General features: G+C 43.7%; 3 protein-coding genes across 3 annotated transcripts in view; all 3 read left to right on the top strand.

Moving 5' to 3' along the window:
- Clip1 (CAP-Gly domain containing linker protein 1) overlaps positions 1-2,501 on the top strand; it is a 97,367-nt gene extending 94,866 nt beyond the window's left edge. Inside the window, 2 exon segments of the mRNA XM_087198087.1 lie at positions 447-571; positions 868-2,501. Coding sequence (XP_087054213.1) covers positions 447-571; positions 868-1,093 — 351 coding nt within the window. The 3' untranslated portion in view covers positions 1,094-2,501.
- A 2,585-nt stretch (positions 2,502-5,086) lies between these two features.
- Positions 5,087-24,278, top strand: Vps33a (VPS33A core subunit of CORVET and HOPS complexes). Its single transcript, XM_004843893.4, has 13 exons — positions 5,087-5,266; positions 6,579-6,644; positions 7,074-7,201; positions 8,232-8,418; positions 9,698-9,814; positions 10,947-11,121; positions 12,809-13,002; positions 14,687-14,813; positions 16,152-16,219; positions 17,176-17,313; positions 20,509-20,646; positions 21,655-21,823; positions 22,189-24,278. Exons 1-13 carry the CDS (start codon positions 5,165-5,167, stop codon positions 22,368-22,370), a joined length of 1,791 nt encoding a protein of 596 aa, XP_004843950.1. The 5' UTR covers positions 5,087-5,164; the 3' UTR covers positions 22,371-24,278.
- A 2,142-nt stretch (positions 24,279-26,420) lies between these two features.
- LOC147822030 (uncharacterized) lies at positions 26,421-27,069 on the top strand. The gene has a single exon (XM_087198086.1). It carries the CDS (start codon positions 26,935-26,937, stop codon positions 27,067-27,069), a length of 135 nt encoding a protein of 44 aa, XP_087054212.1. The 5' UTR covers positions 26,421-26,934.
- Positions 27,070-27,087: the final 18 nt, after the last annotated feature.

The following is a 27,087-nucleotide window of genomic DNA, read 5'->3' as shown; positions in this document are numbered from 1 at the left end:
GATCCCTGGTACAAAAAAAAAAAAATACACAAAACAAAAACCAAAGACTGTTTTTTATTTTTTTGGTAGCGGGGATCAAACTCGGGACCTTGCGCTTGCAAGGCAGGTGGTGGAACCACTGAGCTAAATCCCCGCCCCCAAAGACAGTGTTTTTCAGTATAAAATAGTTGCTTAGCAAGAAACATTTGAAGACTATTGAGAGGTTGAAAGAGGACAAAGCAACCTCCTTAATCCCATCACCCAAATCACACAGCCAGCCTGGGTTCAGCTGGGTCAGACAAGGTCGGTGCTCCTGTCCTGGGGATTGAAGTAGGGTTTCAGCAGAGCCCCTTCATAGCCACAGAGTGAGGGCAGACTTCTGACTTCGTGATAACCAGCATGTATATGTCCTAGATTTCTTAGGCACCTCACTGATTCTTTTTTTTTTTTTTTTTTTTACAAACCAGATTGATTTCCTAAATTCAGTAATAGTGGACCTTCAGAGGAAGAATCAGGACCTCAAGATGAAGGTGGAAATGATGTCGGAAGCAGCCCTCAATGGCAATGGGGACGACCTGAACAATTATGACAGGTATTTCGTATTGGGCCGTACTGATTGTACCTGTACTGCCATCAGGGGTTTTAAAGTTAGGTTCTCCAGTAAGTTGTCAAAAAAAAGAAACGGTTGCTTTGTAGTTACTTTGCCATAAATAGATTTCCATAAGTCTACAAATGGTGTGATCTGAAAATTTTAAATACTATTTATCACGAAGGTGCATGGACTTGGCCAGAATTAATTCTTGTTTAGTTTTAGAATTCTTTATGAGTGCTGTCATCTGTTGAATTTCTTCTGATAAAGTTTGTGGTTTTACACATTAACATTTGTAGTGATGACCAGGAGAAGCAGTCCAAGAAGAAACCCCGCCTCTTCTGTGACATCTGTGACTGCTTCGACCTCCATGACACAGAGGACTGTCCCACCCAGGCGCAGATCTCCGAGGACCCGCCCCATTCCACACACCACGGCAGCCGGAGTGAGGAGCGGCCGTACTGTGAAATCTGTGAGATGTTTGGGCACTGGGCTACCAACTGCAATGACGACGAGACCTTCTGATGCAGCGCCCAGGGTGGGGCTTCACAGGCACCGACACTGACGCACTTGACACCAGCATTTTGTGTGCGGCTTCAGGAGAACTCAGATTATTTTTGACTCCATCAGCAAATCTAAGAAAATATTTTGGTTTTCAACAAATTGCCCTTTAATCTCCCCTTATAAGTTAGAATAAATAAATATTTAATTAGGTGAGCTTTCACTCTAATTTTGTTTTCTTCATTTTTAAGTTTTAAGACATTGCACCAGATGCCATTACATTTATTGTCCCTAAGGAAACTTCGTAGAACAAGCCCTAGCCTGCAATACCTTATTTAAGAAACTTTAAATTATGCCGTTACTTTTCATATTTGCACTAAAATATTTCCAGGCTGCATCTGTATATTTAGAGTTTTTTGGTTAAGCTTTGACACTGGAATGAGTTGCAAAAAATGTACCATTTTGTATTTTCATTTACTCAGAGTATTTTATTCTTAAAGGGATATTGAGCTTTTTGCACTACCTGTTATAGTAGTGCCTTTTTTCAGGCTTGATAATACTTCGGTGTGATTATAAATCATGAAACAGGTAGGAGGAGAGGAAGCCCCCATATTGCTCTGGGGACATTTTACAGTCTATATGCTGCATCCACCTACTCAACTATGGTGTTTTCTTTATTGGTTTTACATAATTTCAGCTTCTATATATTATATGTATATATTTTTAAAAAATCTATATTTTGGGGAAAAAACACAACGTGTCTTTCTTTTCAGATTTTTACTATGAAAAAGAAAATGCCTAAAATGATGACCAGGACAGAACAGACTAGGCAAGAAATAGCATCATGTGGTTCTACAACTATTTTTTTGTTTCTTTTTTCCTTTTTTTTCTTTTTTAACCAGATCTAAATAACTGGAAAGATTTTCTCCAATTTTTTTCCTTCTCTAGCACATATCCCCAGCAGTGAATTAAGCCACTATGAAACACCTAAATAAACCAATCTACAATCTTCCTCTACCATTTTTTTACTGTTTTTAGATGAATGTATGATGAGAAAGTCAACATTAATAATATGGATTTTCTTATCACAAAAAAATAAAGGACCTCAAGCACCAAGAACAGTTTTATCAACAGAATCTATTTATCTTCATTTGAATGTCTTCTAGATATGTAAAAAGAAATGAAATATATCTTCCATCCACGTGTATAATAAGAATTTCTATAACTGTATATATACCTCTGATGTATTCCCCCCTCAAGATTTTCAACTACATGTTTGACAAGTGAATAAATAAATCTGTTATCAGTTGAAATTTTTGGTTGATAACATAGGATTGTTTCACAGGCAGAAAACATGTAAAGCAGTATTAAAATCTAAGCAAACAAGTGTTCTGTATCTACTTTAATAAATGGTTATTATTATTTTTCCCAATAGTAGTAAATTTGTTATTCTCAGTTTGTCACAATGGCTTTTCTTTTAATTGAGCAAATCCTAGAGATCTAAATATTAAATTCTTTTCCTTCTTCTTTTGGTGCTGGGCATTGCACCTGGCACTTCATGTGTGCTAAACGTGCCCTCTGCCACTAAGCTACTCCCCAGGTCCCCAAGCAGCACTTTCTACTGCAGCCTTGATACTAAGCAGCTGTGTTCTGAGTGACAGCTTGGTAGGATGAAGTGCTTCCTGAGCTTGATGTTTGGGTGCTTGTGAATGCTGACTGAATCATTGAGGATTTTCTAAAAATGGAAAAATAGGCTCAGGAGGCTTCTCTGCATTGGGTGGTGTAGTGGAATCTAAGACCTGGGGAGAGCATTCAGAGATCTGAGTATGAGGTGATGCCATTGGATCCTACAAAGGCTAAATGTGCTAGAGGATTGTGGGTCAACACAGGAAGGGTCCTGGGCCTGTTAGTGACTTCAAGAAACAGCTACCCTACCAACTAAGACTGTTGGAAACTCTGGCCATGCTGGGTGGTAGGGTGGTAGACAAGGTCTCACTGTGTAGCCCAGGCTGGCCTCCAACTCAGGGTGATCCTCCTCAACCTCCCAAGTGCTGGGATTACAGGGATGCACCACCACACCTGGCTTTTTAAAAAATACAGAAGAAATTAGTAGCCTTTCTTATCTCAAAACATTTTGTTTCCTATTTAGCAAAAAATATAAGTACATCAAGTTGAGGTAGGCATAGTGGTGCGTGCCTGTATTCTCAGCATTTGGGAAGACTGAGGCAGGAGGATTGCAAGTTCAAGCTCAGCCTGGAAATTTAGTGATTTACCAAGACCCTGTCTCAAAATTTAGAAAGGGTTGGGATATAGCTCAGAATGAAGGCCATGGGTTCAATCCTCGTGCTGAAAAGTTATTCATTGCTTTATACTCCATATATAACAAAAATAGAGGTACCGTATAGTACCAACTATTAATCTATGAACGTGTTTGGGGGGAGGTGGCTAGCCACCCACCACCACACCTGGCTAAGCCATGATGTTTTAGAAAAAAAATACAAAGCTGATTACTGAACCAATTGAATGCTAGTTCTTTAAACATCTTTTGTAGGAACATACTGATGGCCAGCTATTCCAAAGCAGTTATTACTTAAAAAGAACATTACTTTTACCTAAATAATATTCTACAACAGTAGTGCACAGTTTTGGTATTGAGGTGATTACAAGACAAAACTAAGTCTAGAATTTTCCCTGAAGCACCTGTTACTCCATCATCTACAATCCTGATCTTGCTTGGGGGTAGTTTATCATCCTGGTCTTGCTAAGTTACACTCACACATGCTTTGAGATTTCACCAGCCTTAGGCATTTTACCTCTTAGACCTTCACTTAACAGCTCCTGACATAGCTTGTGAGCTCTACTTTTATTCTTGCAGGTGTTAAAATGATACAAAACTCTACAGATGAGAAGAGTTGGAGACAGGCAGAGAGCCACTATGAAACCTAGTTGAGAAGGGAGCACGGAAGAATTTGCATGTGTGCTGACAAGTTACTGCCCAATTGAAATGTCTGTAGCCAGGTGTGGTGGCGCCCATCTATAATCCCAGCACACGGAGGCTGAGACAGGAGGATCACCCTGAGTTCAAGCCCAGCCAGAACTATGTCACGAAACCCTGTCTCAAAAACAAAAACCTAAAAACCTAAATGTCAGTGCTTGATTGAATCAAGAACCTGAGAGGGGCTGGGGATTTAGCTCAGTGGTGCCCCGCCTGCCTCGAAAGTGCAAGGTCCCAAGTTGGATCCACAGTTACGCCCCCCCCCCCCCAGCAAAGAACCTGAGAATGTAAATTTCAATGCATTGCTTGCTTTTCTGCATCGTCCCCAAATCACATCTTGCTTACTCAGACTCCATGGTAATTGCTTAGTCTTCATTAACATAAAATGTATTAAGATTACTGAAGGAGGCCATATATTGATCAAACATTTTCGAGTCTCAGTAGATCCCAAATGAGCCATTTCCACGCTAAAGTATCCAAAGGTTTATAACCTAATAATTTATTAAGCAATCAAGTTCCAGGGACTGCTCAGCTTTCACATGAATTAGTCCTTTTTGATACAACTCACAAGTCTCAAGCTATTTTTACTGTTAAAGTGGTGGAGCCTGGATTCCAGATGTGATAGTATTTGTATGAAATAACATCGCCGTAAAAGTCCATTAGGAAAAGCTAAAAACCGAAAAGCATTTAACTTTCCCTCGGCTCCTAACTATAAATTAGAATTCACAAACTAAAGGAACTGTCATTATTGCGAAGCGAAGGATATGATTTTTATAATTTAAAAGATTTGCCTTCAAATTGAATATCAAGTTTTTACAGCAACTACTTTTGCGATATTTAAACGGGACGAGCGATTCAGTCCTCATCTTTAAACTCCGTTTTCAGCCCCTAGTGACTCCAGGAGGAAGGCGGGGTCTAAATAAACCACTGGATGGGAGATAGGGTGGACACTAGGACCGCACTAGCGAGGAGTCGAACTCCACCGATTCAAGCGCCGATTCAAGCTTCCCCGTTGACGTGTATCAGCGGCTCCGATCACGTGATCGTGTCGTCAGGTGACAGCGCCGCGGCTTCGCTCAGGGAATCGGCAGTGGGGCAAGATGGCGGCTCACTTGTCCTACGGGCGAGTGAACCTGAACGTGCTGCGTGAGGCAGTGCGTCGTGAGCTGCGCGAATTCTTGGACAAGTGCGCCGGAAGCAAGGTGAGGAACGCGGTACTGCGATACCACCCTCGCTTCCCCTGGCCTGGCCTGGCCTAATCTGGACCTCGATCGCCTGAGTTTGCTGTGTACGAGGTCCACTGGGGTTGCAGGAGGCGAGCATCGGGACCCATCAACTTGCAACCCCTGCGGGCGACAGCGACGAGGCGGGAGGTCCTGGGCGCGTAGCCTGGAGTCAGCATGGCACTGCGTCTGTTCTGAGACAGTAGAATAAGCCACTGTTGTGTCCCAGCTCCTGGCGAGCTGCTTTAAGCTGCGTCTTCTCCGGGTCTAGAGAAGCAGCTCTGGTTATCTCTGAGAAACGGGACCCGTGGGGCGCGCCCGGCCCTGGGATGTAGATGGCCCACTGTCCATTCGTTACCAATCCAGCTTTGAAAGGCTCTGAAGCACCGACCCCTTACATCCTCCTCGCAGAAATGAGAGATGATGTAGTTATTTGGGGTTTTAACTTGGCCTTCCAAAAATAGGATGATTTACCCTGCGAGAGCATCAAGCTCACAAGGGAAGTAGACACTGTAGATCGGGGACTTAAAGACCTTTCAGAGTTGCAGCCTGTGTGTTCTTTGGGGGATGCCAGTCCCCTTATGAACTGGCAATATTCCTCCCAAGGGAAGACTACAACTGAGGAACCCAGAAACCAGACTTAGATTCAAGAGAGAGAGTAGTTGCTTGCAGCCATTGAGACCACAAAGCAGGCTAAAGTATAGGGGCCCAGTTTAATTCAGCAAGTGATGCTGAAATCTGAATGAGATCATGGATTGAATCAGTGTGGAGATCCTGGATGTATGTAATATTGTGCTTTATCTTTGCAAAATGTTACCACCAGGGGAACTGGGTTAAATGCACAGAGATCTCTATTCTTAACTGAAGGTTAGTCTACAATTATTTAAATAATAATTTCAATTAAAGAAAAAAATGAAGCTGGAGTTTAGTAGTAGAAATACTCAGAAGGGCCCAGAGCAGTGGCTTACAATGTCAGTAAGTCCTAGGTTGAAGTCTTCACTCACTTGCCCTGTAAGATTTGAGGATGCCCTTGGTCTCTCTATGTAGTTCAGCCTGGCCTTGAACTCAACTAAATACCCTAGGTTGGCCTTGAACTCACAGCAGTCCTCCTGCCTCAGCCTCTCCAGTGCTAGGATTACAGATCTGTGCCACCACGCTCAGTGCCATTTAGAATTATTAACTCTGAATTTGAAGAAAATATTCCTTCTGGGAATGACTGCTGCTTCCTCTTGATATTGAAATTCCTAAGGTTATCTGTCTGTAGTAAGAGAATGTTTCTCCCCTCTTACAGGCAATAGTTTGGGATGAGTACCTAACAGGACCATTTGGCCTGATTGCACAGTATTCACTACTGAAGGTAAACGAGCTCTGTGGTTTTTGTTTGGGGATTAATAATTCTGACTTCAGCAGTGACAGTAGGATTTTACATTTCCTTCCTACTAATTGACTTGCACAACAGTGTTTGATCTGTACAAACACCGATACTAGCAGGTGATTAATGTTTTGTATGCAGGGGCCTGTGCAGATCCTCGTGTTATGTGACCAGTACTTGTGTCCTCAGTAGTTCATCATGTCTGAGTCATTTGAATGCCGATGCAGTAGCCTTGGCTTTATCCTGAAACTTATGTATTTGGCTTGGCCGGGGTGGGGAGGTAGGGGATGGGGATTCCTACATTTTAATAATAAACTATTATCATGCATTTGATTGGGAATATGAGTGATTTTTGAGCCACAAAATGATAAGTTTCAGGGTTTTTGTTAACCTTCTATGCATGTGTTTTTCTAGGAACATGAAGTGGAAAAAATGTTCACACTTAAAGGAAGTCGTTTGCCACCGGCTGATGTCAAGAATATTATTTTTTTTGTCAGACCCAGGCTAGAATTGATGGATATAATTGCTGAAAACGTGCTCAGGTATCTCAGTGCTTATGTTAGGTGAAAGAGCTTGGTCCTTATAATGGTTTTAATGTACTGAGCTCCTTCTTCTCACAAATTCTCACTCCTCAGTGGATTGGAAGGTGGTCTTTTGGAAAACTGGGCAGGGATGGAATGGTGTAAGAAGGAGGATAGGAGGTGGGCGAGGTTGTGCACTCCTGTGATTCCAGGACTCTGGAGGCTGAGGCAGGAGGATCGACGTGAATTTGAGGCCAGCCTGAGGTACATAGTGAGACCAAGACCAGCCTGGGCTACAAAGCAAGACCCTGTCTCAAAACAAAACAAACAAACAAAAATTTTTTTAAAAAAGGAGGAGGATGAGAAACTTGTGAAGTCCTAAACAGTTTGAGATGGGGGCATAGCACATAACCCCATTCTCTTGGAATAGCCAAAAGTTTAAACCTATATCAGAGCAAAGGACCCTAGTTTTATTTTTTTAAGCCTTCTAATGGTTATTTTCCAATTAATGTAATGTGCTTGAATTTCATAAGCTGATTAAAATTTAATGTAGCATCCACTCTTTAGAGGAAGCTCTCTATGCACAGTCTGCGCTCTGGTACAATTGATTGATGCAGCCCTTTACATCCTAAAAGCCTCTGGGCTATTTCTGGAGTCCACTGAGAAGGAGCAAAGAGGCTGGGAGTCAGGAGTGATCTCTCAATTTAATATGAGACTGTTGTTGCATTGGTCCGGTTAAGGAACCATTTATTTTCTGAAAGACACTGGTATCCTGTTTTAATACACCCGAGAGCTTAATGCCCCATAATGGCTTAAGAGAATGTTAGAAGAAAAGCCGCAGAGTACTGGCTGTAACTCAGTGCTGCTTTCCTGTTTGGGGGTAGCAGAAAGAGAGCACAGGACTGTAACCCTTTAGGTCTGAGAGTCAGTGTTCTTGTTTACTTAACCAGGGTCCAGGGTCTGATGTGCAGCTGGAAGTGGGCATAAAATAAGCCAAATAGTCTCTGACCCTTACAAGCATTTAAGCGAATCCATCTTCTTTCCTTTGCAGTGAAGACAGACGTGGCCCAACAAGAGATTTCCACATTTTGTTTGTGCCACGCCGTAGCTTGCTGTGTGAACAGCGGCTGAAGGACTTGGGGGTCTTGGGATCCTTCATCCACAGGGAAGAGTACAGTTTAGATCTTATTCCATTTGATGGGGATCTCCTATCCATGGAGTCCGAGGGTGCATTCAAAGTAAGTTTGGCCTTTCCCTGACATCAGACTTTAATTTTTGCCCAATGTATGAGAACAGAAGTGTCTCAATATTATTTTCATTTGTATTCCGTGACCCTTTGAAACTGAAGCTCATTTCATATGTTCATTGATGTTCAAGATGTTCTCTTCAAGTCAAGTGTGGTGGCGCACACCTGCAACCCCAGCACTCTGGAAAGCTGAGGCAGGAGGATCCAAGTTTGAGTCCAGCCTGACCAACTTAGAGAGGCACTGTCTCAAAAGTAAAAAATTAAAAAAAGGACTGAGATGTAGCTCAGTGCAAAGGCCCTGGGTTCAATCCCTGGTACCACCAAAGAAAGAGAGAAGAAAAGAAAAAGAAAGCATGAATGTTATTTGAAGAAGTATTTGCCAATATTTTTCTTCCTTTAATTTTCATGTTAGCGCTTGGTACTGGGATCAAACTTGGGTCCTTGCACTTGCAAGGCAGGTGGCAAAACCACTGAGCTAAATCCCCAGCCCGTGTTAGCTCTGTTTTAATCAGGAGTTTTAAGTAGTTTTGCCAGAAAGATGTCTCAGGCATCCTCTGTCATGGCCTGCCACGTGCAGGGCACTTTCTAGCAGCAGCACTTTAGTGACACTCACCTTGACATCTTTTTCAAGACACCTTCCTCCTCCTCCCTGCACAGAGCTCCCGAGAGCTCCACTTACCCTCCCTCAGTCCCCAGGCCCTCGCTGCCTTCCTGCTCCTGGCCCTACACCCTGGGGACTCTGGGGTAGCAGTGCTTATGAAACTTGACCCTGGGGTATACCAGCCCTGGGTGCCATTTTGGCCTAGAAGTGCTTGATGATGATTAAAAAAAAAAAGTCCCAGCAATTCTCATTTTACATCTTATTTTTCTTTTTCTGGAAGTACTGGGGATGGACACCAGGGTACATCACTACTGTGCTACATCCTCAGCCCGTTTTATTTTTTATTTTGAAGCAAGGTCTTTCTAAGTTGTCCAGGCTAGCTAGAACTTGTGATCCTCCTGCCTCAGCCTCCTGAGTGAATGAGAGCCCATCCCTGATTCGGTCTTTATTCATCACGGTTTCAAGGCGAGTTCATGAATGAAGAAGAGCTGAGGGTGGGCTCACACTTCTTGGCACCAGTGCAGGGAGAGTGGCTTCCATAACCGGCCCTCCGGAGAGCTGGAGTCCTCATGTCCCTGCAGAAGCAGGAAATGGTTTTATTGTCCACAAACAGAGGCGGGCATTGGGCAGCTCCCAGCTGGTGACCATGGCCCGGCCTTTCTCCCCGCAGGACTGCTACCTGGAGGGCGACCAGACGAGCCTGTACCATGCAGCCAAGGGGATGATGACCCTGCAAGCTCTGTACGGAACGATCCCCCAGATCTTCGGGAAAGGGGAGTGTGCCCGGGTGAGAAGCAGCCCTGTCCAGATTGGTGAGGGAGGAGGGAAGGGGAGCGGCACAGATATAGTGGACCCTCGCTGTGCAAGAATTCTATGTCTGGGAATTTGCCTCCTCCCTCCTGTGCGCGCGTGCGAATCCCCGAGTCAGCACCCCCAATGCTCTGTGGATGCAGAGTTGTGAGAAATTTGTCACCATAGAGCATGTTCCCAGCTGAGGGCTGCCAGCAAGGTGACACTCTGCCTTCTTGTTTGAGCTCTTGAATGCAAGCAAGTGTCTCTTCCTCATTCTGCTTAGCAGCGTGGTTCAGCACCAGGTGAGGCCCCGACCAGTGTCTAATGGAGAAGAGGGCATGTTCCACAAGCTTCATTCAGGCCAGGGTTACGGAGCTGTGGTTGGCTGTGAGTTCAGTGTGAATGACTCAGCAATACCCATGAAGTCAGGGGTCTGTAAACACATGTAAAGCAAGGCTGTATATTGATCAGGTGATGAAAGTCATGATGGGGCTCTTGGGTTCCTAAGTGTATGTCCCCTAGGAAGAGTGGTTCAGTATCGGCTAATTCAGTGTCAGCGTGACTTTGTAGAACACAGCTTCCTCAAGTGACAAGCACAGACTGTCTGATACTGCCACCCAGGGAGGTGGCAACCATGGGCTCCAAGTGTTGGGATGGGTGGCAGACAGCAAATGCTGTTTGTTTGTTTCTTTGTTGGTTTGTTTTGCATTACTGGGAATAAGCCCAGAGCCTGGTGCATGCTGGGTTAAGTGCTCTACCACTGAGCTAAATCTCGAGCCCAGCAAATGCTTTTTTTTTTGTTACCGGGGATCGAACCCAGGTCTTGCGCTTGGGAGGCAGGTGCTGGAACCACTGAGCTAAATCCCTGGCCCCTAGCAAATGCTTTTTGATAGCTATTAATTTCTTATCAATCTCACTTTTGAACTTTTTCCCTTTTTTTATTCTTTTGATTGTCTGTGTTTTTGTTTTGTTTTGTTTTTGCAGTGCTGGGGATTGAACCTAGGGCCTTGCACACACTAGGCAAGTGCATTACCACTAAGCTACATCCCCATGTCTTTCTGGTTTTAGCTGAGTTTAAAAATCTAGTTCCCAGGAGGGCCCCACCTGATTCAATATTTTGTTTCCAGCAAGTGGCCAACATGATGATCAGGATGAAGAGAGAGTTTACAGGAAGCCAGAATTCAATATTTCCTGTTTTTGATAACCTCTTGTTGATTGATCGAAATGTGGATTTATTAACACCTCTAGCTACTCAGCTCACATATGAAGGACTCATTGATGAAATTTATGGCATTCAGAACAGTAAGTAAAGTGACATCTGCTTTTACTAGTAGATAATTTGATAAAAATATCCTTTATGTGGAGAATACCATTTTTATGTTGCATACTTGGGATTTATTTGAACTTAAAGATAAAACTTATAATGATGATTTTTAAAATGTAGATTAATATAAATCCTTTGGAAGCAGTTTGGCAGTATGTAAAACTTTAACTCTTGGTTCTAAGAAAATCCAGAGTCTGAGGATGTCCCTTGAAGAATTGTTCAAAAAATGGAGAAGGGGAGATTTGTATAAAATCTGTCATTTATTTTCCAGAATTTTCTAAATAATCCAAATCATTGAGAACATTATAAAATATTATGGAATCATTAAACTAATAAATGTGGAAAATGAAAAAGTGTATAGCCAAATTTATTTTGATTATATATTTTATTTGTGTATATGTCTATAATATATAAAATGACCAAATAGTGTCTAAAAAAGGAAAATGACTGGATGAGGAATGATTAGATGATGCCTCCAAAAGGTTAAAATATTTAAAAAATTTATTTACTTACTGATAGTAAGCACCTCAGACTCAGAGTAACTCTATCAGTGAGCTGCATCGCCAGCCGTTTTTAAAAATTTTACTTTGGGACAGGATCTTGCTAAGTTGGCCAGACTGGCCTCTTAACTTGAGACCCTCCTGCCTCACCCTCCCTGTTAGCTGGGATTATAGGCATATGTCATGGACCCCATCATTTCTTTGTTTGTTTGTTTTGTTTTGTTTTTTGAGACAGGGTCTCTCCATGTAGTTCAAGCTGGCCTTCAACTCACTGTGTAGCCCAGGTTGGCCTTGAACTCGTGGGGATCTTCCTGCCTCATCCTTCCCAAGTGCTGGAGTTACAGGCATGCGCCACCACGCCCAGCCTTCTGAATTGCCTTTCAGACTATTTCAGACTGCAACCTGCAGTAACAAGTATATTTATATCATCCTTAAGTGCTTGTACACACACACACACACACACACGCATGCATGCATGTGTGTGGGTTTGTATAAAACAAACAGCAGTTTTATTCAAAACGAAACAACCAGAAAGCCACCATTGTCTTCCCTTACTTCATGTGCTGCACACTAGTATTTTATTTTGTTTGTTGCTATTGTTTTGTTTCAGTGCTCCTTGCTTCCCACCAGCTTGATTTCATTATATGCTAATGGGACATGACCTATACAGTTTGACAACCACTGGAATGCCAGGTGTGGTGGCTCATGCCTGTAATCCCAGCGCTTGGGGAGGATGAGGCAGGAGAATTGCTACGAGTTCAAGTTTGAGGCCTGCCTGGGCTACATAGTGAGTTAAAGGCCAGCCTGAACTACACACCAAGACCTTGTCTCAAAAAAACCCAAAAAAAACAGCAAAAAAGGAAAACCACTAGAAGACAATGAGGGAAATCTCTATAGATTTGAGTGGAAAGGTGACCTAATTCCTAAGTTTAGGAATTAGGTCACCACTGCTCCAAAGAAAATTAGAGCTGTGGTTTCCATCATACAGAGTCACTGCTTCCTGTTCTTAGATTGTGGGAACTAAAAACTCAGAGCTATATGCCATTTTCTTCTAAAGCTGGCTCCCATTCTCTGTTGAGATGGAAATTAAGTTTTGTGCTTGGGCACTTGATTCTTGGTTCTTCCAGTCATTACACACCGGTGCATGGCTCCTTCCACTGTGCAGGTTATGTGAAGTTACCCCCGGAGAAATTCGCGCCTAAGAAGCAGGGTGATGGTGGGAAGGAGCTGCCCACGGAGGCGAAGAAGCTGCAGCTCAATTCTGCAGAGGAGCTCTACGCTGAGATCCGAGACAAGAACTTCAATGCAGTGGGCTCCGTGCTCAGCAAGAAGGCGAAGATCATCTCTGCGGCCTTTGAGGTGAGACACGCATTGGTTATCACCTTGGTGGTCTCTGAGTGTCCAGCCCAAAGAGAACAGGACTGGCTCTGGCAGGGCTTCAGTGCCAACACAACCCTCCCACCCTCAGCAGCTGCAGATTCAAGAGGACCCAAAGTTTTCTTTCTGTTAAAACTTTTTCCTAGACCTGGGCATGGTGGCACACATCTGTAATACCAGCACTTGGGAGGCTGAGGCAGGAGGATCTCTGTGAGTTCTAGGCCAGCCTGGGCTACATAGTGGGTTCAAGGCTGGCCTGAACTACATAGGGAGATTCTGTCTCAAAAACAAAAAGTAGGGCCGGGGATTTAGCTCAGTGGTTCTGCCGCCTACCTTGAAAGCATAAGGACCTGAGTTCGATGCCTGGTACCACAAAAAAACAAAACAAAACACAAAAGTAATGTTTCCCCAGACCCATGGTGGAAAAGGTTGTGTTAAAGTTTTCTCCTTTTTTAGATGTCATGGGGGCACCAAAGCATTTGTGATTAATAAGCTTTTCTCGTAAACGGTTTCGTTATCTTCGTTTAAGTTGTTTCCCACTTTCCTTAAGAGGAAGCCAGCTGTACCAAGAATAAAAGCTCCTCAGTGATGAACTTGCAGTTCGTGATGCGTCTCCAGGTGCCCACGAGTGGGTGCCAAGGGACCTGCACGCGAGCCGGGTGATAATGAGCTCCAAAGCCTGGCCACCCGGAGCGCCGAGACCGGAGCCTTCATTATCACCTCCTGCCTCCTCTTGCCCGTTCGCTGGTGTCGAGCTCCTCTTTGAAACATGGGAATTTAGTAAGCTGATAATAAGTAAGGTGATAGCTGAATAGTTAGACTTCAGAGATGTGAATTAGAGGGTTTTGAAAACTCTTCTTTCTCTAAGTATGTAGTTCAGGTTTTTACTTTTCTTAGGAATTATATTCAGGGCCGGGGATTTAGCTCAGTGGTTTTGCCACCTGCTGCACAAGTGCAAGGACCCGAGTTTGATCCCCGGTACCAAAAAAAAGAAAAATTATATTCAGTAAGTGATTTTTCAGATTTCTGATGATGCTCCTGGTTGAGACCAGTTTGCCTCTAAATACGTCCTTGTTGCTCAGCGAGGTTCACTTTGCTTTTAGGCTGTACTCAGGGCTGAGGTGTGGCAGCAGGGCTGGATCTGTTTCTACCACACAGGAGGTTTTTTACTGGTTGTGGTTGCTTCTGCATATGACCTAATTTTTTCATCTTAGTTTTTGGCTTTTGAGACAGGGTCTCGCTGTGTAGTTCAGGATGGCCTTGAACTCATGGCCATCTTCCTGCCTCAGCGTCCTGAGTACTACAATTTTAGGCATGGCATATGCCCAGCCATCTTAGTTTTTTTACTTAGAAATTTGTATGATTTCCGCAACACCATCCCCCGCTAGTGGTCAGGTGCTCACAAAATCCTGGACACTGTGGGTGAACTGCTGCATAGGGAAGGAGAATCAGAGGCGTTCACTCTCTAGAGAAGCACGAACATGGGAAACAGGCACCACGAGCTCTTGCTGTGATGTATTTATTTTTCTGTTATTCAGTATAATGTTGGAGTTAAGAGTTGACCTGATTTTTGTGTATTGCATTCTTTCTTTCACATTATTATTATAAATGACACATCCCCTGACTTAGCTGCCCTACCTGATGAGCTGCCGCCTCCCCCTTGCAGGAGCGACACAATGCCAAGACGGTGGGGGAGATCAAGCAGTTTGTGTCCCAGCTGCCCCACATGCAGGCAGCCAGGGGCTCGCTCGCAAACCACACCTCAATTGCAGAGCTGATCAAAGATGTGACCAGTAAGTACCCTTGGGTATGATTCTTTCTGTCTAGGGCTGACTCTCACACATAGTGCTGACGCCCTGGCCATTGGCATGCTGATGCTTCCCTGGGAAAATCAGCTCTGGTTTTTTGCCAGGAGGCCATGCTGGGGCTGGAACCCAAGCCCTTAAGCATGCGCAGCGTGTGCTTTACCACTGAGCCAGCCCGAGCCCAGTCAGCTCTGCTTTTTCCTTCTGTGTGCCTCTCAGTCCCAAGTGTGTGCATGGTAAGAGTGGTTAACTCATTTTTGTTTGTTTGTTTGCTTTTTGTTTTTTGAGATAGGGTCTTGCTATGTAGTTCAGGGTGCCCTTGAACTCACTATGTAACCCAGGCAGGCCTCAGACTTGTGGCAATCCTCCTGCCTCAGCCTCCTGAGTGCTGGGATTACAGGTGTGCACCACCACACCCAGCCCAGTTAACTCATTTTATGATTAATTAGAGGACAAAATATTTGGAATATAGAGAACAAATTTGTCCCTAAGATTGTCCTCATCATAACATAAGGCAATTAATTTTTTTAGTCTAGTTTTTTCCCCCCTTATTGTGAGGGACTACTTAGAGCAACATATTTCTGTGTGTTTTTTGGTTTTTTTTGGTGCCGGGGATCGAACTTGGGACCTTGCGCTTGCGAGGCAGGTGGCAGAACCACTGAGCTAAATCCCTGGCCCTAGAGCAACATATTTCTGTATTTTTGGTTTCCCTTAAAAGTTTTCTACAGAATTGGTACAGAGAGCCCAATCTGATTATTTTGGAAAAACTCAGATTTATATTAAACACAAAATACAAGGCTGTAAAAGCTGAGTAGGAGATTGTTCAACACCCAGTTTTATGAAGTGTACTTGGAATCTTAAACACAATGTAGAAGCATCTGGAGTGGTGGCACATGCCTCTAATCCCAGCACTCTGGAGGCTGAGGCAGGAGGATTGCTCCAACTTTGAGAGTTCAAGGCCAACCTGAAATACATAATGAGACCCTGTCTCAAAAAAAAAAAAAAACCCAAAGTGAAAGTTCTTGGGAAATTTGTTTTTATTGATACTGAGACTTATCCTGCAAAATTCCGTCATCTGTATTTAAATCCTAGGGACAGCAAGAAAGTACAGTACTCAGCCATGTCTGAATGTAATTCAGCAGTTCAGAGTTCAAGGATTTTCCACATGTCTTAGATGAGTCTCTTTGGGTGATGATTTGAACTCAGGCCTGCTTTCCTTTTTGGATGTTTTGTTTCTTAATCATGCTTCGTGTATAAAAGCACACCCTTCAAATAAGTTAACATTTATTGAGTTTCTGAGTTGCCAATTTGCTAATTCTTTTTTAGCTTCTGAAGACTTCTTTGATAAATTAACAGTGGAACAGGAGTTTATGTCTGGAATAGACACTGATAAGGTATGTAGATGATAAAACCACTCTAACAAATAGCTGAAAGTTTTTCAGACATGTAGTGATAGTCACAGAAACAAATGCTCTGATTTCTGTACCTTGTCTAAATATTTTTAGGAACAAATGCAAAATGTGAAAACAGGAATGTTATCGAAGAACAGCTATTTAACATTACTTTAATCCTTTCTGTAGTACATGGTGAGATGAGACCTGTTCCCTGAAATCCAAGATTTCTAAGCACTGTAGTACATAAATTAAGATCTTAGCTCAGTGGTAAGAGCACCTCCTTAGCATGCATGAGGCCCTAGGTTCAGTCCCCAGCACTGCCAAAAACAAAACTAAGATACTTGCTTTTGAGATATTTATTTATATTTCTTTAAACATTTAGCTCTAAAAATGTATTTAGCTCTATTAAATTTTAAATTAAAATTATGAAAACACCCATCTTCTAAAAATATTCCTGGGCCAGGGATGTAGCTCAGCAGCACAGCACCTGCCTGACAAGCGTGAAGCCCTGAGTTCTAATCCTGGTACCAAAAAAACAACAAAAATACAATAAAAATATCCCATTACCCGCTTCTAGATAAGTTGTTGCTGTTTGGGACGTAGGCGAGGACACAGAAGCCCTAGGCATTTGGCAGCCTCTCACAGGGGTGTCCACAGAGATAGCTGTCTCGCAGCAGGCATTGCGATTGGCTGATGCTGTCCTTGCTGCCTGGTGCCCCTGTAATTTGGTCTGATAACTGGTGTGTTTGTGCATTGGCTGGGTCGGGGGCTGGAGGGTGGGGGTGGGTGGGTAGGTGCCAGGTCGGTGAGCTACCTCACACAGGGGCTAGGGAATGAGAGAGAAGAGGGAGCCATTCTCCTGCACATTTCCTTTCTTGGACTTAGAAAAATATGAGTAAATCTCAAATTGTTTAAATCACTGAAGAAGGTAATCTATGTATGTACTTTGTTTCTAGGTCAACAATTACATCGAGGATTGTATTGCCCAAAAGCACCCACTGATCAAAGTGTTAAGGCTGGTTTGCCTCCAATCCGTGTGCAACAGTGGACTCAAACAAAAAGTTTTGGATTATTACAAAAGAGAAATTCTCCAGGTAGTACATTTTAAAATATTTTAGTTTGCCAAAAGAGAAAATGTCTTTTAAAAAAAGTATTTCACAAAGGTACTGTTTTGGTTTATCATTACCACTGGCCTTTAGATTTTTCAGCACCTAAAAGAATTGTTCTATCATTGTTTATTGTACCTTGTGTATAATAACAGTGGTGAACGATCATTGAACATTTACTATGTGCCAGGATCTATTAGAAGAGCTTTATTTGTATGCGGTTAATACTCAAAATAACCCTGTGTCTTAGCTGTTGTTGTCCTCATTTTATAGATGAAAATCTGAGCCATAGACTAATGATGTGACTCTCTCAAGGCCATCTGGCTCGTAGGTGGCAGAGCCAGCACCAAAAACCAGGCCACATAGACCTAGCACTCATTTTCTTTTTCTTTTTTTTTTTTTATGTGGATTATATTTTATTGGTACATGTTAGGTATACAATATAATGACATTCCTCATTGGAAATTTGCACCTTTACATAATCTCTCTTGGTTCTTATTTTTCCCCCTTCCCCTGCCCTCCCTTCAACCCCTCCGCTCCTCCCTATTTACACTTTATTTCCATTTTTTCATTTTCTCATATTAATTCCATTCCCTTCTTTTCTTCCCCCAACCCCTTCCACTTCCCCTGCCCCTTTGCCCCTTTTCTTCCTATTTCACATTATCTATTGTACCTTTTAGTCCTTATTTACACTTTCAGATTCTCACAGTAGAGAAGCTATTCAGTATTTACACATGCGTGTCCTGTTTATTTCACTTAAGAGTATGGCCTCAACGTGCATCCATTTAGCAATAAATGTCTCTAATCTCTCATTTTTAATGGCTGAGTAGTACTCCATTTTATTTAAAAAAAACATTTCCTTTATCCATTCTCCAGTTGATGGGCAATTGGGCTGCTTCCAAGTTTTAGCTATTATAAATTGTAGCACTCATTTTCTTAATGAATTGGTTAGGTAATGAAGAAAGAGAAGTTTTTGCAAACTTCTGACAACAGTTGCTTAGTAGATTTAAGTCTTTTATTTTATCATAAGGAAAATCCCACTGCTGTTTTTAAAATTCTCCCCTCTGAAAATGTCTCAGGCAGTATTTGCTATTATCAGTGACTGGTAGGAAATATGTTACTATTAAAATTAAGTATTCATGGGGCCAAGGATTTAGCTCAGTGGCGCCACGCCTGCCTCGCGAGCACAAGGTTCTGAATCTGATCCCTGGTACTGGAAAAAAGAGATGCATTTTCATAATATTCCAACAGTGCAGAAGCATAGGGAGCAAAATACAGACATCTCCCACCTCTGAACGCACTTCTGTTTTCCTCCCCAGATGTGACTCATGTCAAAAATTTGGTTTGTCTTCTTCCAGCCTCTCAACTTCGAGTGTGTATCAAAAATGCTTATGGGGCCAGGGATTTAGCTCAGTGGTTCTGCTGCCTGCCTTGCAAGTGCAAGGTCCCAAGTTCGATCCCTGGTACCAAAAAAAAATGCTTATGTACTTTGGGGTGAGACTGGCTAGGGGCCCAGCTCTGCTGTCACTGTGTGACCTTCGGCAAGTTATTAAACATCTCTATCAAATGGAGACAGTAACAACAACTGTGTCTTGGGATCGTTAAATAGGAAGTACTTAGACCAGAACATGCTTAGCTCATGTAAAGTATTACATAAGCCAGGTGTGGTGGCGCACTCCTGTGATCCAGCACTAAAGAGGCTGAGGCAGGAGGATTGCCGAGTTCAAGGTCTGTCTGGGTTCCATAAAGAGTTCAAGCACAGGCTGAACTACATAGCAAGACCCTGTCTCAACCAAAAAATAAAACAAACCTACTTTACATAATATTTTATTACCATCTTTTTGTCCTTAAGAGTATATCCAGGAGATCATTCTTGTCAGGCCGTATAGATCTGCCTCGTTCTTTTAAAATAATCATTACATCACGTATATAAGTATATTATATTTTATTTGGTGCTCAGGGTGTTCCTAGTAGTTTTGACTTTATTTCACATCCCACTTTGAAATAATGAGTTGAGGGCCGGGGATTTAGCTCAGTGATTCCGGCGCCTGCCTCGCAAGCGCAAGGTCCTGAGTTTGATCCCCAGTACCAAAAAAAAAAAAAAGAAATAATGAGTTGGGCACACAATTTTAGCAAGTCCCCTCCCCCGCTGTCCCTGTCCTCATCCGTGGTCATTGCTAGACCTTGCTAATGTACCCCGAAGCAGGACCCAGACTGATCTGTGGGAAGTCTCTTTGCTTTTAGAATTTTTATTTCAGTGTAGTACAAGTAGATATTAATAAAGAAGATATTTTTAAAAAGTATGAAAAAATAAGGCAAAATTTCATAATAAAGAATAACAATATTTAATATACTGTGTACCATAAGCTTAAAAGAATGACCAAAATGTTAGAGTAATAGACAGAAAACTCTTACCAAAAAAAAAAAATAGATAATAGCATAAAACTTTCTTTTCAATGAACTAAGAGGACCTAGCGGTATAAATAAAACAAATTAGCATATATGTTGAAAAAATTTTGAAACCGTGCAGTATATAATTTGGGAAATTACTAGAACGTCTCTCTACTTCCTGTTTCTCTATCTTCTTTTTGTTATTTTTTTTTAACATTTAATAGAAATTGCGTACAATAAATTTTTACTGTATTGTACATAAGATAGCCACCACAGCAATTTACATAGATTAGAAGGAAGATAGGTGGCTAAGGAGGGCCTAGTCCTGTGGGATATTTTCTCAGACCATGAAAGTCAGAGTTCAGTGGGAGAAAAAGGTTCAGACTGCCAGATTAAGTGGATGTTAAAAAAAAAGCTAAAACACAGGCCTTTGGGTAGATAACCAAATGCTGGGATCACCGCTATTTCAAAGGCGCCATTCTTAAAACAGCCCCCATCCAGTCATCTGTGTGGATCCTAACACATACTTGAGTGCCGTGGTGTTTCTCTGGTGTGAGAAACCGAAAGTGGAAATAAGGACCAGAACTGGGGAGAATGGTTCGTTAGTATCACAAAACTGTGGGTCTCTTCCTATTCTGGGCAAGGAAGAGAGGTCATCCTTATGTCCGGGATTGAATGAGTGTTTGAGACTTTTCCTAATGGGACAGACATCTTTCGAATGGTATTTCCTGAGTCACGGGCAAGAAGCCCTTTTCCTGATCTGACACCAAAGCCAAGTGACTTGTCTCGTAGACCTATGGCTATGAGCACATCCTGACCTTGCACAACCTCGAGAAGGCTGGGCTGCTGAAGCCGCAGACCGGGGCCAGGAACAGTTACCCCACAATTCGGAAAACGCTCCGCCTCTGGATGGATGACGTTAATGAGCAGGTCAGACACCCTTCTCTGCTTAAACCCTGGTTAGTTATGGTTACATGGTTCATCGAGGTCACACGTGCTGCTTTATCATCATAGCCGTCTTTCTTTCTGAAAACAATTCTCTCATTTATTGTTTATTGAAGTGTTTCTAAATTTCATCTTCTCACTGCCATTTTTGGTTTTTCATAAACATCTTTATTGGGCTACCTTTTGCAACAAGAGCCTATATCTAGACAGTTCTTCTCTATCAGTAGCAAAATTGGGTTACTTTTCCCAGTAGGAAGATAGATTCCCTTAATTCTCTGTGCTATCATCTGCATATTAGTTCAGCTCTCTTTGCTGTTCTGACCTCTCCCCCGCAAATCCACCCATACCACTTAATGGGCGATCTTGAAGATCCTTCATTGATCTACCTCATTTTTTCTGATTCTTTTCAATTGCTACCGAGTGGAGTTTTTGTTTTGTTTTTGTTTCTTTCTGTGCTGGGAATTGAGCTTAAGGCCTTGCACATGCTAAGCACACACACATTCTACCACTGAGCTGTGTCTGTGAAAAGGTCTTAAGTTTACACTTTTTTTCGTGATTTAAAGTAGAAATTCAGGTTGTTTCCAGCCTTTTGCCATTACAGTGATGAAGTTCATATGATTATCCTTTGTTTTATTCTCTGGTGGTCTACAAGTCCCTCTGAAGGATAAACGCCTAACAGTAGAATTTTGGGGTTCAGAAGTTACATGCATTGTTTTTCAGCTAGAGGGCCAAGGTGGCTTCTCAGAAACTTCTTGCTGAACCTGGTAGTTTTTCATCTTCAGTGCCCAGAGCTCCTTTGAGTGGCTTTTCAAGATTTGAATGAAGCCTGGCTGCTGAGAACAGAGCCCATTTGGGCTGGATTGCGACAGGACTTGGGCAAGGGGGTTGTTTGAGTTTCTGCCTTCTAATCCCTTATTTTGGATTACTCAGAAGATCACAGGTGCTCTAAATCTCTATTATTTTGGGTCTTTTTTTCCTTTCATTACTGAACAGAACCCCACGGACATATCCTACGTTTACAGTGGTTATGCACCGCTCAGCGTGCGACTGGCCCAGCTACTGTCCCGGCCCGGCTGGCGGAGCATTGAGGAAGTCCTCCGCATACTCCCGGGGCCCCACTTTGAGGAACGCCAGCCACTGCCCACGGGGCTGCAGAAAAAACGTAAGTCCCATATGGCATCTATGGATAACTATGAGCTGTTAGTGTGGTTTTCATGTATTGCGTAGTTGCTGTGTAAAAGACATTTGTAAAGTACTCAGGAATCACAGTCAGGTATACCGCTTTTGTTAGTTGCTAATGTATATCGTAAGCATTCTTCCCTCGGGAGTAGCGGTTTTCAGTCTCTGCTTCAAGGCTCTCCAGAGTTAGAAAAAGCATTGAGATCAAAATCAGTGTTCTTGAGTTTCAGATGAACTCTCTGGCTCAGGGCACACTTGACTTTTTTATTGCTAGCAATGAAAAAATATTTGGAGGCAGAAAGACAAGTACAAGTAATACTTCTGAATTCTGAACTGTTTACACTTTAGGGCAACCAGGAGAAAATCGAGTCACTCTGATATTTTTCCTCGGGGGTGTAACCTTTGCTGAAATTGCTGCCCTGCGGTTTCTGTCCCAGTTGGAAGATGGGGGTACAGAGTATGTCATCGCCACCACTAAGCTAATGAACGGAACCAGCTGGATAGAGGCTCTGATGGAAAAACCTTTCTAGGGTGTTCAAAGATTTGATAAGTGCACTGCAGAATAAACTGCCTCTTTGAAGAAGTTGCTGGAAGGAAGGGAAACCCAATAGAAGAAACAGAAATATGGAAGTCGAAGTCATTACTTTGGGGTCTGTTTCTTACACTGCTGTTTTCTCCTTCCTGCTTCTCTTTTGTGTTCTTAATCACTTGAAGAAAGAAGAGGAGGATCTGCCTGGGTAAAAGAGACAATGGTTTTGAATTTTCTAAGCTCAGGATCTTCATTCTAGGTCTCTGGGAATACAGCAAAGATCTTGGGGATGGAAAATCCTTACAGCCCCACAAATGGAGGCAGTTCTTAAAATAGGAAAGCAGAGACTGAGGAGGTAAAAACAAACAAAGTGGAAAGTCCAACCCCCAGTCCCCAGCACTATATTTCTGGAAGATGGATCATGCTTAGGATGTGGTCTAGTGGTTATGTGTTCAGGTAATGTCCCTGAGTGGTTTCTTTTTCCTGAAGAGGAAGGCACATTATATTTGTGTCTCTCTTATCTGATCCCTAAGGCAAGTTTTGTTTCCTTCTTAAGAAGCAAGAGGTTTGAGGTAGGTTCTTACCCAGAAACAAAGTTTATGTCCTCTCTGATCAGCTGCATCTGTGTAGGTGCCACACCTATCAAGAGCTTTCTGCATTGATGATCAAAATAATTGGGGAGCAGCTTCCAGAGCACTCAGCCATTCAAAGACACTTTCTTAGTGCCCATGTTACTATCTCCAAGAATTTCAGTGGTAACTGCCTCCAAAGAGATGTTATTTATTATTCCTCGGACCCACCTTCCAGCTGGTTCCACCGTGAGCAGTGGAACTCTTACTTCTTCAGCATCCTGCCACTCTGTCTCTGTGGTAACTGCCACATGTGCTCCTCGAGTAGTCTGTGCCCACGTGGACTGAGCCTCTTGCATCCATTTTGCTCTGCTTCGGTCCCTGGCCCGGTGACCTCAGTCACTTCTGATTGAGCTTATTGACAGAGTCACAGCTGCCCCTCCTGCTGGGGCTGTTGGCTGTGATGGAGAGCAAGATGTCGAGGTCCATGCACATTCCTCACCTCGATCCTCATCCCAGCATCTGGAGGAGTTCAGAGTGCCAGCAAGGGACCAAGTTGATGGCTTTTCTGCCGTTGCCCAGGTACCCAGCAAAATTAGCTGCTTCCCAGCCTGGCCGGGTCCCATCCCAGTTGTGGTTTCTGTTATTAATCACCAGCCACACATTTTTCTCTCACCTTCTCATTAGTGGAATTCTGATGGCTATGTTGCATGTTATGAGAGGGAGAAGTTCTGTATTTTAAAAAAGAAAACCCTGGGCCTGGGCCGGGAATTTAGTTCAGTGGCACCTCACCTGCCTCGTAACCGCAAGGTCCTGAGTTTGATCCCTGGTACCAACCCCCCCCCCCCCGCCCCCATTTAGTATAAGAATGAAGGGTAGTGGAGATGTTTAAAAGATTAGTTTCTCACGGAATTAATTTGGGCTTGACATTCAGTGTTTGGAAATGGAAAACCATTCCCGAATAGAAAGCCATTCTTATTTAGAGAATCCTTTTTCAAATACTTGTTATCCCAGGGAGATTAATTTATACCTTTGAGCCCTGGCAGTTGTTAGCCTCAGCTGCTTAAGAGAATGAACCCACCTTACCTCTCAATGTTTTTGGCTCAAGGGACTCAATTCAAGTCTGGTCAGGACTGCTTGGCGGGGGTTTTATCCTGTGAACAGATTCTCAGTTGTAGGCTCCTGTGTCTGCATTCTCTTATGACTCTGTACTTGCTCAGGCACAGTTAGGTCAGCTCCTAAAAATGCATTCAGCAGAAGACTTAAACATCAGTTGCTTCATTTGTATAGAAATAGAAAGTGGTTGATAATTATATGTTATATGCCTTTGTGAAAGTTCATTTGATACTTGAAGCTGTCTTTGTCTCAAAGGAGTGTGCCTTAGTAAGAAAGAGTATGTGAATGGTACATTTATTCCTGAAGAGGGTGGATTGTTTACATCATGTCTGGACTTTTGTCTAGTAGGGTAGACAGACAGTTTTGCTACACAAGCCAGTCCCCTTAGAAAAGAAGTCTACATAGACACTGTTTTGTGTCTTACACAGTTTTGAATCTCAGCCAACAGAGAAACAAATATTTTAACTGTGCTTTAATTGTGGAGCAAGAGGTAATGGTTAAGGGAGAAAAGATTAAAATACAGGACATTTAATTCTTGAAGAGAACTGGGAGGGTCTTGGTGTGGATTATGCTCTCTGAGCCCTGATTGTGGTTAATTGGGATGTGCTGCTCTGTCCCCTGTGCTCAGCTGTACATTAAAGACCAGCCGGGGCTGGGGCTGTAGCTTGTTGGTAGAGTGTGTGCTTGGCATGCATGAGGTTTTGGGTTCAATGCTCAGGCTTCTCCCAAGACTGGTCTATCACAGGAAAAAATTCTGTATTTAGTAAAGTTGAATTCAAGTAGAAGTACTTTTTAAAAATATTAAAACGAGGGCTGGTGATTTAGCTCAGTGGTTTCACCGCCTGCCTTGCAAGTGCAAGGTCCTGAGTTTGATCCTCAGTACAAAAAAACCCCCAGTGGCTCTCAAACATATTAAAATGAATCAGATGTCTGAAACAGGAAGAAGGGGCTGTGACAAAGCTATCAAGGTGTGGGAATGTAGACATCACATAGCCTTCCTAGATTCTGAATTGTACTCCAGCATGTGGTGTGTTCAGTTGATTGGTTTAGTGGTGACATATTGTAGAAAATAGAGGATACCTTTTTGTCAGACAGTTGAAAAAGCAGTGATATAAAACTCAGATTCTTGTTTCTAAACAGATTCATGTGAATCTTATGCCATGTGGTGTTTCTTAGCCTCAGTCACCCCAGTGCTGTGAGATACTTCCAACCGGGGGTAAGGAGAGACTGCAAAGTCTAGACCACATCCACTTGAGACACGCTTTGGAAGGATTGAGAGCTAAAAGGGAGCAAAATCGGGCTGACTTTGGACAGCCTGGCTTTTGCATCTGTTACTTTGGTGAGGAGCAAGGGTACAAATCTCAGCCATCCTTTCCTTCCTGTAACTAGGCAGGACATGGACGCCCTTCAGATGACCAGTTCTCTAGGGGAGCAATTACTACTTACTGGCTTCCTGAGCAGCTTGATAATGTTCTGCTCCTGTTTGCAGCCAGGCTGCAGCCGAGGCAGTGATTTGATAATATGAGATCCTGATTAAATTAAGGAGCCATTTGCTCCTGGATGATAATGTTTATAAAAGGGTTGATCTCCACACTGCCTGTCTTTTTTTTCCCAAAGGTCAAAAAAATAGTCTTTAATATCTAGTTCAAGTAAAATATTCAAAAGCAGCATAAAGTTTGTGCTTTCTTTTCCTTCTTTGTTACTTCTGGGAAAGTGTTGCTTTCCCAGGTGGGCCCTTTTGCCTCACATTTGGCAGAGTTGAAGTTGGATGCACTGGGAGGGTGCCTGTGTAATGAGTCTGGAAAGTGCTAAACTGTGAATTAGAGTCAAGCACTGTGGAGCTCTTGGTTACAGAAGCTTGGTTCTCACACATACATGCATGTTCATGCTTGCCTGTACTTTTGAGACAGCAGTGTTTGCTTTAGTCAGGAGTGGATGTGCAATGGTTTGCATTTTTATGCAGTGTTTCTTCCAGTCCCCAGATGACATGGGGGGTGCTCTGTTTGTTGGCACTGTTGGCACGATAGCCCACCCAGAGTGTTTAGACAAGCAGGACAACAAGGGGCTTGAGATGCCTCCCAGGTGTGCCAGTTAACTCCATTTGTGTCACCTTTGGAGAGGTGACGGGTGAAAGGCAGAAGGGGTTGCAGTGCCTGCCTGGCCCAGGACCGCCTGCTGCCCTGTGCAGCTCCTGAGTGCCCGGGAACCGCGCGGAGCTTGTAATTGGCCGCTAGACCACACCTATTATTGAGTGCGGCTGCTGCCTGAAGACCTCAGAGCTGCCTGGATCGCAAGAGTGCACAGCGAGCCTTCGCATAGACCAAGGAGCTTCGGGCTGCCTCTGGCAGGAGTAAGGGAACTTCGCTGAGTGAGTGACACGGGGAGACAGAAGCCAGTGGCCTGCACTGAGGGAAGCTGCAGCCAGGGCTGCAGTAGCTCCCACCTTCTGGTGCCGTCTGAGGGGAGTCAGGGTGGCTGGGACGGTGCATAGGGGCATGTGGAGGGGACAGACCCAGGGAAAGCTTGGCGCCTGCAGCCGCCCTGGGGCTCGGGAGGCAGACTACAGGGAGGACCTAGGGACTCGCTCCAGGGGAGACCTGAGGGCTGCAGGAAGGACCTGGGGGCGACAGGGGGGAACTGGGGACAATAGGGGGGACCTGGAGGCTCGGGGCGGGGGATACGGGGATGCAGGGGGTGGCTGGGGGCCGCAGCTTGCGTGAAGAGGAAGCTTGAGTCTGGGCTGCTGCCTTCTTGGGGCGGAAGAAGGGGCAGCTTTGGCGCTAGGAGTTGGGGCGGTGTGGGAGGCCGCGGCGCCCTTGTCAGTGTCTCCCAGCCGGGGGGCCGCGGCCGGGCACGCTCAGGTCCCCGCCTCCCCAGGCGATGCCGGCCTCGCCCGCCATCCACATGCTGCAGCTTCTGCGGGAGCTGCTGGCCTTCGTGCTGCTCAGCTACACGGTCCTGGTCGGGGCGCTTCTGCTGGCCGGCTGGACCACCTACTTCCTGGTGCTGAAGTGACAGCGCAGCCCGTGTCCC

Source organism: Heterocephalus glaber, unplaced genomic scaffold, assembly GCF_053883595.1.
Source record: "Heterocephalus glaber isolate CG9 unplaced genomic scaffold, H.glaber_assembly_v1.0 deba00001687, whole genome shotgun sequence".
Classification (NCBI taxonomy): Eukaryota; Metazoa; Chordata; class Mammalia; order Rodentia; family Bathyergidae; genus Heterocephalus; species Heterocephalus glaber.
Note: the sequence above shows the minus strand (reverse complement) of the source record. Positions and strands in the feature narration are given on the sequence as shown.

What these genes read in the sequence shown, in the direction of transcription:
- Vps33a (XM_004843893.4), top strand. Translation starts at nt 5,165, where the DNA reads ATGGCGGCTCACTTGTCCTACGGGCGAGTGAACCTGAACGTGCTGCGT. An exon ending in ACAAGTGCGCCGGAAGCAAG is followed by an intron (nt 5,267 to 6,578) that starts GTGAGGAACGCG and finishes CCCCTCTTACAG; the next exon opens with GCAATAGTTTGGGATGAGTA. An exon ending in CTGGAATAGACACTGATAAG is followed by an intron (nt 16,220 to 17,175) that starts GTATGTAGATGA and finishes CTTTGTTTCTAG; the next exon opens with GTCAACAATTACATCGAGGA.
- LOC147822030 (XM_087198086.1), top strand. Translation starts at nt 26,935, where the DNA reads ATGCCGGCCTCGCCCGCCATCCACATGCTGCAGCTTCTGCGGGAGCTG.